The sequence below is a fragment of the Neomonachus schauinslandi genome, chromosome 9 (assembly GCF_002201575.2).
Source record: "Neomonachus schauinslandi chromosome 9, ASM220157v2, whole genome shotgun sequence".
NCBI lineage: Eukaryota > Metazoa > Chordata > Mammalia > Carnivora > Phocidae > Neomonachus > Neomonachus schauinslandi.
The window spans coordinates 88,501,139-88,515,100 of record NC_058411.1 but is presented as its reverse complement, the minus strand read 5'-3'; the positions used below and the strand labels follow the sequence as shown (position 1 = coordinate 88,515,100).

The 13,962-nt window shown below is 42.3% G+C and overlaps 1 protein-coding gene across 5 annotated transcripts; it reads right to left on the bottom strand.

The window, feature by feature from the left end:
* Positions 1 to 1,655: 1,655 nt before the first annotated feature.
* Positions 1,656 to 13,558, bottom strand: DUT (deoxyuridine triphosphatase). 5 transcript variants are annotated; one of them, XM_044917921.1, is made up of 7 exons: positions 13,534 to 13,558; positions 12,376 to 12,511; positions 9,712 to 9,803; positions 7,684 to 7,728; positions 2,425 to 2,499; positions 2,198 to 2,268; positions 1,656 to 1,776 (listed from the first exon to the last, which is right to left on the bottom strand). In XM_044917921.1, the coding sequence occupies exons 1-7, from the start codon at positions 13,556 to 13,558 to the stop codon at positions 1,720 to 1,722; spliced, it is 501 nt and encodes a 166-aa protein (XP_044773856.1). In that variant the 3' UTR covers positions 1,656 to 1,719. The 5 variants fall into 5 exon arrangements, with proteins under 5 accessions (XP_044773856.1, XP_021549539.1, XP_021549541.1 ...); XM_021693864.1 differs by lacking the exon at positions 13,534 to 13,558 and adding an exon at positions 13,085 to 13,346; XM_021693866.1 differs by lacking the exon at positions 13,534 to 13,558 and adding an exon at positions 13,085 to 13,109 and having other exon boundaries at positions 12,376 to 12,551.
* Positions 13,559 to 13,962: the final 404 nt, after the last annotated feature.

The window sequence follows — 13,962 nt, the reverse complement described above, 5'->3', positions numbered from 1 at the left end:
CAAACTCTAGCTTGTGCTTCCAGGAATCGGGCAGCTGAGCTGCTGGCTCCAGAAGCACTCCATCTGCATGACCCACACTCGCAAAATGATGTCTCGTGAATCTGACGCTAGGACATCTGACCGGCAAAACCTAAATCACACCTGAAGCCCTGGTGCATGATGTCTCGTGAATCTGACGCTAGGACATCTGACCGGCAAAACCTAAATGACACCTGAAGCCCTGGTGCAAAGGGGTCTGGGCATACAGCACAGGAAATATGCCTGGAAGGTTGCAAATGATGTCCATCAAGCTAACGCACAGACTCAGCCAACCACCTGCAATGACATGCTGCTGACACATAGTAACTCAAAAGTACCTGGGATGGACAAACCGAGTGGCCTCAACACACATCATTATGTACTTTATCCCTACTAAATTGCCCATTTTCTTGGCTATGGCCTATTATCGCTACTCTAGTGAGGGAAACTCACAGAACTTGCACAATTTATTTGATGGAATGAAATCAAAAGAACAAACCATCTGGAAATCCCCAGGTTACATCTCCTTTCACAAACATAGCTTTACCCAGCCAACCTGGGGCCTTCAAAGGATGATTAAAAAATTATAATAGGGGTGCCTGGGTGGCTCAGTTGGTTAAACGTCCAAATCTTGATTTTGGCACAGGTCATGATCTCAGGGCCCTGAGATCAAACCCAGTGTCGGCTCCGTGCTGAGCATGGAGCCTGCTTAAGATTCTCTCTCCCTCTCCCCACCCCTCCCCCAAATAATAATTAAAAAATAACCTGAGGATTCTCTTCTTCCCAATGTCACAAAGAATCTTAAGATCAAAAACATTTTTTAAAGATTTTATTTTATCTTATTTATTTGACAGAGAGAGAGCACAAGCAAGGGAGTGGCTGGCAGAGGGAGAGGGAGAAGCAGGCTCCCCACTGAGCAGGGAGCCCAATTCGGGGATCGACCCCAGGACCCCGGGATCATGACCTGAGACGCTTAACTGAGCCACCCAGGCGCCCCAAGATCAAAAACATTTTTGAGAGCAATGAAGAGAAGGGATGAACAAGGAATAACTTCAACTTCTTTTTATTATCTTTTTAGTCACTCATACAATAATTTTTATCTGTGAAAGAATTCAAATTTATTGAATGAAAGGCACTGCTTATGATTTACAAAACAATTAAGTTGAAGAGGAAGCTTCCAGTGAATTAAATAATACAGGGTTTTTTGGATCTGTAATTGATAAACATTTGATTAAAAAAATAAACAGTTTGTATTAGGTCACCACACAGATTTATACAACCATCAGGTGTGTAAAAACATAAGCAAGGTTTTAGGGGACCCCAACAGAGGTATCTTTTCCTAAATCCTAAGAGAACCAAACAGTTTTAGAAGCTAAAGCTATTATGTTTACAGACGTGCAAAACACCAAAACACTTTAAGCAAAAACGCTTTATTTTTTTATTTTTTTTTAAAGATTTATTTATTTATTTGAGAGAGCGAGAATGAGAGAGAGAGAGAGTACATGAGACGGGGGAGGGTTAGAGGGAGAAGCAGGCTCCTCGCTGAGCAGGGAGCCCGATGCGGGACTCGATCCAGGGACTCCAGGATCATGACCTGAGCCGAAGGCAGTCGCTTAACCAACTGAGCCACCCAGGCGCCCAAAAACGCTTTATTTTTAAGAAAAAAGTATGTTTCCTCATTTTCTATTCTTGGCATAAATGTTAATTCTTCCCCGTGGAACCAAAACCTCCTGAACCCCTTTCAGTGTCATCTAAAACCTGAAAAGACATAAAGGTGGTCGCCAGGTAGTCAATTTCAGTTCTCTTTCAGTTCTCTCTAGCTCCTAACCTCTAAGATTTTATTCTTGCCGTACCATCCTTTCAAAAAGGAAATTACAAAAAGAAAATTAAATTTTTAAAAAGCTCCATAAATAAAATACTGGGCAATTTTCAAAAAAGCTAGAGAAATAGAATTTCAGGGTATATTTAAATTATTTATTACCCAAAGTAATGCTATATAATAGCTATGAAAAACATTTCACGAAATTCTAAAACTAAGCTTTTAATTTTGCTTTAAACAGGACTATTATATGTGCTATTATTTAGTTACAAATAGCATATGAAACCCTTGAAATTGTATTTTTCCCTTCACTGAAGATGTTACATCATTTATTCCCTGCTCAGCTTTTATGATACTTACCTGAACTTCCTCTATTTCTGGATAAAAAATCCGTTCACAAATGAGCTGTGCAATCCGATCACCCTTTTTGACTTGAAAGGAAAAAAGAGTTTATTACTGATATTTTATTGATCTTTTCTCTGTATCTTGCCTGTACAGTGAGAATTTGAGGAGGGAGCATGTGTTATCTAGACACTCAGAACTCAGAAAACTCACTGCATTTATGTGATTATATGCGTCTAACGTACCTTGAAACTTTTCTTTGCCAAAATTAAATAGTACGACACCCACATTTCCTCTGTAATCTTCATCTATGACGCCAGCTAAGGGAAAGAAAAATAATAGAAGCATGGTTTATGCGACCAAAACACTGAGGGTGTAGGATTACCTCAAAATCATTCTTATGTAGCTCCGAGGTTTTAATCCTCAAGAATGAGTAAGTGAATCTTGCTCTGGAACTAGGTAAAATCTCAAAACTAAGAAATGAGTCTTAATAAAATGCAAATACATAGAATTTATAGAATGGTCCTAATTTTCCCACCTGTCACCCTTACAAATGGTGACCATTTCCTATTCTAAACTGGGAGTAGGTATTTAGCATCTCAGATGGGTCATCCTGAATTGCTCACTCCAAAACTACTGTTCATCTGCTGCACACCTGCTAAAAAGACTAGAAGAAAATTACAACTTGCGTTTTAAAGGTTTTTCCTGGTAGCACCTTCCCACTAATATCCAGAATGAAATATGACTGAGTCATAAATAAAAATGTCAAACAGCCTGAAGATCTGCAGTGGAGTAAGTCAATGCTGACATTGTTAAGCCACAGTCTAGCTAATATCAGAACATTCATTTTATAATAAAAATGGAGGTGAATACTTCCGTTCATATTCCACCTGTCCTTTTAATTTGAGCCACCATCCTTTCTTAGAGCATGATCTCTCAGAAGACATTAGCACATCAGCTTAACAAGGAGTACACTATTCTATAACACCGTGTGTAATCAGTACCTGTTTGAGATTATGAACACAGGGACAACAAATCTTTGCAGGAGAGGACTTGAGCCAGGGCCCTGCCTTGGCCCACAGAGGTACATTTACCAGGCTTGTTAGCATTTAACTTTGAGCCAAGAACTTAAAATGTTTCCATAAACACAAGCACAGATAATGCAGGTGTAGCAGGGCTTCCCATTTCCTCTTTCAATATTGAGACATAATTCACAACTCAATGGTTTCTAGCGTATTCGTAATTGTGCGACCATCACCACAGTCAGTTTGGGGGACCGTTTTCATTACCCGAAACAAAATCCCCTACCTATTAGGAGTCACTTCTCTTCCTCCTCATCCTCCCCCCTGCCAATTTCTTTCTATACACGTTCATTCTTTCCCCTCAGTTTGTAAAATTTCATGGCACCCTAATTAAATGTAGCTCCATGTTACAGTTTACTATTAGTAACACCCCACCTCCTAAAAACCAAACACACAAAACTCTTATTAAAGAAAAAAAAAAAGAAAGTAAAAATAATCAGGATTGTAGCTCAATGGGTATTAATGCTGATTGACCAGACTCATAATTATTTTGAAGGTCAACTGAAAAAAAAAATTTTTTTTTTTTTAAAGAACAAAGGTAAGCATTCCCCTTCAATTTTCTTATAGGGGGAAAAAATCCAGCATGGGGAAAAATACTTAGAAAAACCAACATTTTAGATTTTTCCAGTGGATTATAGAAGTTTAAATGAATCCCTGTGCTTTATGAATGATTTACTAGGGAGAAATGAAATCAAATTGAAGCATTCTTAAAGGTTCCTGACACTTTTAAGAGTTTGAATTAAAGGTAACTAATTTTAAACAGTGAGAAGGAAGGGTAGATACGTAGCAGAAAGGCAGCAGAGGAGGTTCATATCATGTCTAGATGGAAGCAAACAGTCTATTCTTTTCTAGCTGCACAGAAACAAAGCCTTGACCAATTCAAAGAATCCTGAAGCCTGGCTTCTTTCCCCACTGCCACTTGACCATTAAATTAGTTCTTACTGTGTAATTGGTAGAACGAGGGGACCAGCTGTTTTCTATATTATCTATATGCAGCAAAGTTCTGGCTGTAGGAACAACCTGGATCGGATTCACTGGCGAAACCCCTGCGGAGAACATGCTATTGCCTGCTAGAACAAATGAACCCGGAAGACCACAGAATCTCCGAGCTGCAGATCTCAAGTGCAGGCCAGTACTCAGCTGCCTGGAAGGGGTTCGATGAAGACAATGTGGACTGACTTCTGAACTCTTAGTTTCTACTTTATAAGAAAGATCTTAGATTACCCAAATAGTACACATACATATAAAACTAATAATGTTCCCCTACCTTCCCTCGGGCAGCCAATATTACAGTAATGGATTTTATGTATTACTTTCTTGTATATTAGTCAGATGTCAGAAGTCCTTGTATTTTAGTGATTTTTAGTCTCTCAACAAAATGTTTCCAAAAGGCACTTTCCTGATCAAAGGGTGTATACATTTAAAATTTTAATGGATATTTCTAAATTACCTTGCAAAAAAGGTGTAGCAATTCAAACTTCTATCAGTGATATTTAAGAACGCCCATTTCCAAAGTCCTTGCCAATACCAAATGACAGCAATCTTTTTTTTTTAAGATGTATTTATTTGAGAGAGAGCATGTGTGTGAATGGGGGGAGGGGCAAGGGGAGAGGGAGAGAATCTCAAGAACACTCCATGCTGAGCATGGAGCCCAGAGCCTGACACAGGGCCTGATCTCACGACCTGAGCCAAAACCAAGAGTCAGATGCTTAACCAACTGAGCCACCCAGATACCCCCAGACGGCAGCAATTAAAAAAAAAATTCTGGCCAATGTGATGAGTGAAAAATGGTATCTCATGGCTTTACTTTGTATTTCCCTGACGACTAATAAGGCTAGAATGTTTTTCCTCTGTATGTTTGTTGCACATTTGTATGGCCTCTTCTATATTTTGTTTATGATTTTTTCCCTTATTTGGGTATTTAATTCTTTTACCTATGACCTGCAAGTATTTATGTTTTTACTTTATGGTATCTTCTCCCATACAAAAACACTCCCTTTTTGGAAAGACCTTTGCTATATGTCTATAAAGTAGTCCCATCAAACTCAAATGGTTGGGTGTCTTGAATTCTGTAAAGCCAGATATCTACCAAGATTTTATGCTTGGCACATAGAGATGTGAAAAGCCTTTTAACTAACTAAGAGAAATGAAGTTGTTTGAAGTCAATTAAAATGTATCACAGAAAAAAAAAGCGCCCTCAGTAATACTTTTTTTTAGCATGAATGCCAATAGTATGAAAAATCCAATTGTTCCAAGTTTATTTATTACTCAAAGGCAATTTGACCTTCAAGAAAAACCCAAGACATTCTTTTTCTACATAAGGAACATAAGCATCAGGGATATTTCTCTTCATGAGAAAGCAGAAAGTATTTTGAAGTTATCACTGGAAAAATCATACATTGGAACTGGCAGAGTAATTAACTGACTTCAGGCACAAGTTTTACTGTGTCAAGACTTTGGCATGTCATTTGTTGGAAACCTTCTTTAGTGAAAACTATCCACACCTACCAGATGTGAATTCTGAACAGAATCCTGCATACTCAACTTTTCCCTTTGACCCTTATTTACAGCCTGGGATTTCTAACAACATCTCTCTTCTGAAGTAAAAACTGTGGCCAACTATGATAAACGTGTGCCTAAGAGACATTTTTAAGATACTCCGCATCCAAGAACACACCACAATGTGATTTTATGAATAATACCACATCAACCACCAGGCAAACTAACTTTCCATTTCTTTTACATGAATGTTTTTCAGAAGGTTGTTTTAAACAGAGCAAAAATTAGTAACAAAGTCAGAAAAAAAAATTAGGTTGCCACATTAAAAAAATCTTTGCATTCTCTAGGGGACAAATATAACTTACAGGGTCTAAATATGTGCCAAGCAGTGTGAGATGCTTTGCATATATTATCACTCAATCCTCCTATTCTTGTGAGGCAGGCACACTAATTTTCTTTTTATGGAAGAGCAAACTGAGGCTCAGAAAGTACTAACTAGCCAATTAATGACAAAGCTGGGACCCAAGTCTAGTTGTTACTCCAAAGCCCATGTTCCTTTCACAACCCTTTGAAATTTCTTTAAAAATATATGCAATCTTCTATATCCTGAAGTTACAGTCCTAAATTGCCATACTTGACGTTATAAAAGTATTTTTGAGAAGCAAGCATAAGAGCACACAACCCCAGCGGGCTGTTCATCCCTGCTCGGTCAAACCTGGCTTCTCTTCAGTCCCTAAGAAAGAACTACTTTGGGGATTGTGTCTTGCCCCACAGCACCACCTAGTGACACCAAAGGGAGACTGAGGGACACGCCTCACTCCTTACTTGATGCACAGCACTGGTTAACAGGGAGCTGACTAAGGACGGTGCCTGGTTGGTGCAGGGATGGGGTGAGGTGATACCCAGCATTATACCCAGCATTTAATTGCAGCGTAAAGAACAGAGGGACTGGAATCACGGATGAAGATTCCAGGGTTTAACATGTCAGCTTGGGCTCATTGCTGAGCCAGTTCTTCCATCTGTTAAAAAGTAGCTTTGTGAAAATGGGAGGGATTTGGAGAATCTAGCATACCTGCTCACTGGAGGGCCAAGATGTCTAATTAGGTGAAGCACTCTGCTCACTAAGATGGGAATAAAAGTCAGGACAAAGGTCAGTGAGGTCCATACTCCAGAAAGGAGGAGATCCAACGCAAGGGAACCATACCAGAAAGGTGAGAATTTCCTTATGGTGAGGGTGGTTAGGGAGCCTACCGCAAGACAGCCAACAGAGACTTGGGCTCTTTATGAAAGGGGCTCCACGATGAAGTTGTTGACTTTGGGAGACGTGAGTAAGGCTTTATCGTAAGACAAACAGGAGTCGCTGAGTACTTGTTCGACAAAAAATGTAGATAGGGAAGCATAGTGTTTTCTCTTCTCACTTAGAGAGAGTCTCTTTTTATATTTTGCCAAATGTGGATGGCTCTCTTACACAGACACGAAAATTCATACAAGACTGACCTGCATTTTCTATAACCTTTTGCTTAAATAATTTAATAATTATTGCTTAATTTCCTAATTTCCTAATACTTCCTACCCTTATAAAACTACCTTTCTTCTAAGAATAGAGTCACTTTGGACTAAATGCAGATTATCACTAAGCCAAGGCAAAAATCCTATCCATCGGATAATGTCTAGTTAGCCTATTAGTAAAATAACATGCATTTCACATCATGGTCATTTTAAAATTAGACATATTTAAATAATATTTGAAACTGCATCATGATTGTCTATTATTTAAGAGGTGGAAATTTCTAAAGAGGCAAAACACAACACAACAAAAATTATTTCCTTTTCTTGAATCTGTCAATCTTGATTACTACCTCTTAAGCAAAGGCAAAGTAAACACACACACATATTTACAGAAGAAAAATGTAAACATATTACCTCCTACATCAATGAAGTATTTTGCAGCCAAGCCAGAACGGGGAGCTAAAAAAACAAAAAAAAAGGAGAAGTTGGCTCCTTTGCAGGGGGAGGGGCGATACTGGATGTAATTTACAATTTAAGCATGCCACTCTCATCTCCTAGGACATCTACCTTTTCATCTTAACTTTAGCAGATGGTTCTGGATTCAAGAATATCTTTATTATACTGTATTATTAAAGTAGGAAAGAACAGTGTGAAAAAACTTGACAAAGTTTAATTCAAAAGCAACTTAAACCACTCTCATGCGACTTCAGTCCATTGAGGATTTGTGGTGGCGTGGTCAGTGGACCGTGGCAGTGGACCGTGGGGGGTAGACTGAGAGGTGAGCAAGTGGGGACAACCTCGGACAAGCTTTCAAGCAGTCTGGCCACAAAGGGAGGACCGTAGTGGGCAGTGACACAGGACTGAGGAAGAAGACTTGTTTTAAGATGGGAGATCTGAGCATGATACAGTCTAGATGGGAAGAGGGCAGAGGAGGAGGGTGGAGAGAGGCATAAACTTAACCAATGGTTAGCCTAGAACTTGGGACTCTTACTCATGATTCAAATGCCAAATGACATGTCTGTATAAACAAATGAACCAGAGTAAGATGAAAGGCCTGGTATCAGTCAGGCACATGGTCAAAAGCTAAACCTTAAAAATTCAATTCCAGTGTTTTTTATTCTTAAAATGAAAACATAGAAAGTGAACTTTATACCTTACACTTGCTGACTTGAGCATCAGGCCTCTCATTAATTATTTTGGCTTCTATAATAATTATTATAAATAATAATTAATTAATTATTCCAGAATAACTTCAATCTGGCACTTTGTCAATATGTGCTACTTCTTCCTGCTTTTCCTTTTATTTCATTCCATCTCCTTATCCCCACCCCCCAAAATATTTTCAAAATGCAGCCAAATGCTGCCAAAAGGAGATGAAGAAAGAGCCCATCTCGGTTTTTCTGTGAAAGGCAGAAGTATTAGCAGTTCTCACACTCATAGCTAACAAGACGGTGGTGTCTAGCCCCTCCCCACCCACAGTTCCATTTGTTCCTTTACGTTTACTCTGAAGTTAGAAAGTGATTATTCAATTGAAGAAAGTTTTGAACTCTCTCTCCAATGACAGCTGACTTGCTCTTCATTTTGTCATAGCTCCTCCCACTATAAGGCATTCAGTCCCCTCTAGTGCCCTGAAGGGTACCCCTGACCCCAACATACCCCATGGGAGGACACCCAAAGCAGGAAAGACTAAATGGTCTGATGGACTCTGGGCGAACAGGAGCCAGCAGTTTTACTCTCGGGATAAAAAATGTCGTGTCATTAGCCCAAGCCGGCCTCTATTTTCTTATATAGCAAATATTAGCCATTTCATCATCATCTTCATGAAGACATCTGACCTCAGATGCAATTTGATCCTTGAAGGGGGAGCTCCAGTTAAAAATCATCTGTATTGGGGCACCTGGGTGGCTCAGGTGGTTGAGCGACTGCCTTCAGCTCAGGTCATGATCCTGGAGTCCCGGGATCGAGTCCCACATCGGGCTCCCTGCTCAGCAGGGAGTCTGCTTCTCCCTCTGACCCTCACCCCTCTCATGCTCTCTCTCTATCTCATTCTCTCTCAAATAAATAAATAAAATCTTTAAAAAAATAAAAAAAAATAAATAAATAAAAATCATCTGTATTTTCAGTTTCTCAGTGAGGAGTTGAGAGAAAAACTCCTGGGCCAATGTGAGCCTCCTAAGAGCTCAAGGAATCAGAAAAAAAAGAGGGGGAGGGCTGGGGGGGTAGGGGTGTGTGTGAGCACAAAAAGCAGATATGTAAATGAAATGTAGTTTTCAAATGGCTGTATTTGCCATCACAGTTGGCACTTCTTTATTCTAGGACACATGCCAAACAGTATCTCTTCCCTCATTTATACCCTAAATGAAACTAAGATGAAGTCAAGCTTTTCCTTTATCATCTAAAGGAAAAGCTTGACAAATAGTTACCATGTCTTAAATCACTTACCTACTCTTCCATAGCACCCAGAAGGAAGAGCTACCTGAATGTCTGTTTTCACAAGGGCTTTCTCCATAGGTGGTAGTGTATAATCATAGGCACTAGGAAAGTAATGAAAGAAAATAACCAGTATTTATTCATAAAATTGTTTTTATATTTTCTTCCTTGTGACTAAGTATATAGAATTGCTTCAAATACATCTCATAAAATAATCACAAAATAATTCATGCAATCTTAAATTTCAATAACCCATATGACTATAACTTCAGTACTCTAAATTTCCAATTCAGATTAAAAAAAAGTTTAGGGGTGGCTGGCTGGCTCAGTCGGTGGAGCGTGCAACTCTTTCTTTCCTATTTTTTTTTTTTTTTAAGAGGGAGAGAGAGAGAGAGAGACAAGAGGGGGGTAAGGGGAAGAGGGAGAGGAAGAGAATCTTCACACAGGGCTCAATCTCACAACTCTGAGATCATGATCTGAGCTGAAATCAAGAGTCAGATGCTTAACCAACTGAACCACCCAGGCGCCCCAAGTGTGCGACTCTTGATCTCGGGGTTGTGGGCTGGAGCCCCACATTGGGTGTAGAGATCACTTAAAAATAAAAATTTATGAAGAAGGTGGTGGTAGATATTTCCTTTTAGTCCATTATTAAAATGGTGCTAACTTTAGATACAGTCATTCTGGTGAATTTTTTTGGTTTAAGAGGTTATTAACATGTAATCTTGTTCTCCCCTGAACAAAATTTTGTTGGGAAACTGAAATGCATATTAGCAGGAGGGGGCAGAAAGGCAGACTTCTGAAAGATGCATGCTACTAACATGATATAAAAAGAGGAAGAGAAAGAAAAAACCAAGGGGAGATGTGCAAAGATGGTGTAGGAAGGAAGATCCTGAACTCACCCACTCCCACAGACACACCAAACCTATAGCTACATATGGATCATTTCCCTCTGAAAAAGAACCAAGAAAGAAGGGCAAATACTCGCTAATAATAGCTAACATTTACTAAGGCCTTACTCTGTGCCAGGTACAGTCCTAAATGCTTTATATAACTCATTTTATTCTCACAACAATCCTCTAATGATTAGGGAAGACATGCAGAGGGAAGGGGAAAATGGGTGGACAACATGGCGGGCGGGGGGGGCAGGTAGAGCAGTGTTGTATCTGTTCTGCTGGTCTCGGTAGTTAACCAAGCTTACCAAGCTGATACCATGAACCTCACTGGCTGGGGGACAGAGCTGATCACTGGGAAGAGGCCCTGGAGAAGGACACTGCTAAGGACCCGATTCTCTAAGATCCACCCAGCAAATGCTGCTACTGTTGCTATGACTGTAGCCCCCTTCTTGATGGAAATGTGAGATTTTACAATGAGCAGAACTTTGGCGGATCTTAATGAAGACTAGTAATACAGTATTACATTTTCACTTCTTTCATTGGGATTTCCTCTCTTTCAATAGTTAGACCCTAATTTATTAAGAGAGAAGTTATTTCCATGTCTATTTCCGGATATAGTCATCTTTGTTCATTAGGAGGATATTTTAAGTATGTTAAATCTAAGTCTCTCATATGACGTGATCACAACAATGCCCAGACATGGTACTACATCATTCCACTTTTATCCATGAGGACTAACGGACTGAATACATCCCTTTCAGCTCTAACAGACCATACCTCACTTTTCTTTTCCTTTCCTTTCTTCATTACTATCATCACACACTCCTTTTTCCCCTTCTATACTTGTATGACTTAGACCAGTAATTCTCACATTAGAATTACCTGGGATGCTTGAAAATAATTCCTAAGGATTTAGTCATGTAGTAAACACCCATTCCCCCAGTATCACTGTTCACCTACCTTAATGGCTTCAAAGACCTGGACACAGTCGTCAAGTCGGGGGGAGGGGAGCACTGAACTAAGGGTCAAAAATCTTATTACATTCAAACCCTGGGGCAATCAATTCAGCTCTTCACAAAATCCCTCACCTGTAAAAAGGTAAGTAACACTTACCTACTTCAGGATTGTTGTGAGGATTAAATAAAATCGCACATGTAAAGTTTTTAGTAGAGGTAAAAAGTGCTGAACCAATGGAAGGGTGGTAGCATTACTGACATTCCCGCTGTGTTTCAGATTCGTGCTCTTTCTGACATTTCCAGTCCTTATATATGGACATATAGAGAAATTTCACAATTCCTTTAAGGCAGAAGCACCCTTCATTAATCCTCCCTGGGTATTTTTTCACAGCCAGCACCTAGACATCCCCCGTGGCTTTTCTTTCTATTGTGTACTGCATCACCCTCAGGCCACGCTTTGAAGCCAAGCTGGGCCTTATTCATCTCTACCTTCCATTTGGAAAGGGTGCAATAAACGTTGCAAAACAAATAATGCCTTGGTGGACACTTATATGTAGTTACCATTCTGCACGCTTGTGTCAAATCCTTACTGAATTTCTGCTAAAGAGAAAAGCTGAAATTTTCAACACTAGGAAAAAGACAGAAATCCTACATATATGCAAAAAGGGTTGGTTTCTGTAATCTTTTAGGTGAAAGTTTCAAGCTGTGGCCGCAGACGGCAGGAATATAAGCGAACATGACTGAAAGCTCTAGAACTCCAGGTCTGGACCTTCTCTGCGTGAGGTAGGGATGGCGCCGGCAGAAGGCGGCCGGAAGTCCCCACTCACCTGTACAGGTCGTAGCCCGCAGCCCGCGCCGACCCCTTGGTCGGGGCGGTGGCGTGCTCTGAGAGCCGGACAAAGCGGAGCCGCATGCTGTCCTCCGCAGGCCGGGGCCGCTTGCTGGGGGAGATGGCGGGTGTCGCTTCAGAGCAGGGCATGGCAGAACAGAACGCAAGGGAAGACAGCAGCAGAGGAAACAAATGGACACAGAATGAGAGCGCCCGCCAGAATTTAAATCTCCCGCCAGCAACTCCTCGCCCCGCCCCTCCCCTGGACGAGCCCACAATTCTAGCTGAGAGGGGAGGCGAGATTCAAATTTGGGGCTGGAAACCCCTCTTGGAAAGCGGATTTGGGATAGGAAACTACTGAGCCTTCTCAAGGTTTTCCAGCTCAGGGTACAGTACCAACCTGTGCTGGGACAGCTTCGGGACCTCCCGCTCACACAATAGAAAGCAACCACTTCCCCCATTAGGGGGCCCTAATGGACTCGCGCGCGCGCGATTAGAGGCTGCGCACCCTCCCAGGCCCCTCCCCCAGCCCCGCCCAGAGCCGGAGGGCTTGCTGGTCTTCGACCCTCTACCCCCTCCTGCACCTCCTCCGCCTCCTCCGCCTCCTCCCCCTCATCCCCCGGCGGCCGCCGGGAGGGCCGGCCGGGCTCCGAGCCTCCGCACACGCCCTACATGGCGTATCCTTCCAGCCTGGGCCCCGACATTACTGGCGCCGCGGCAGCCCCGGCTCCGGCTGCGAGTGCTGGACAGCGGCCAGAAGAGAGGCCCCGCGGCTTCAGCTCTCCGCCCGGCGCTGTGTGCGCACACTGAGCGGAGCAGAGACGTAAAGAAATGGCCGAGCGCGGGGCTAGGGCAGAGGGGAATCATTTGCCCCGAGGTTTGGGTGCTGGTTGGCTCGTCCGCTCCCGCAGGCGCGCGCCGGGTCTGCACCCTAAAGCCGCGTCCGGGTGAGATGACCTCGGAAGCAGTAACAGCCGCCGTCTGACGAGGAGCGCACGGAGGCGGCGCTTCGGCCTCCCACGGGCTGGCGCAGACGCTGGGACCCTAGGCACGGCGTCTCTGCCTTCTTCCTTCGACCCGCTTCTTTTTTGTGGCCCCTGTTTGCCAAGACCATCCGCGAGGCACAGGGCCCGGCCCCTGCGCACTGCTGAGTTACCTGGGGCGGCGCCGCTCGCGGCCATGGCTCCTCAGGTTCTAATCCCAGAGACCCCCAAAGCAACGGAACCTGATCACGATGCCCGTGACAGTCGCCGCGCTCAGTGATGCGTCCTAGGCTGTGGGCAAGGCAGCGTGTCCCATTTCCTAACGGCATCCGCAGTGCACGGCGTATCGTTTACCCTTAAAGGGGGCGGGGGGCATGGTTTTAGGATGATCCCAAGGACTACTCAGTTGTTAGCGCTGTTTCATACGACCCACAGAAGCACAGAGGGGGAGACCCCCAGTGGCTGTGATTCGAACAAAGATCCTGGGCTACCCTGAAATAACAGCAGGGATGAGTAAATAACTTTATAGGTAATCATAAGTTCGGTTTTCTAATTTCCAGAACTGATGCAGAAAACTTTCAGTAAAAAACAAAATATAACGC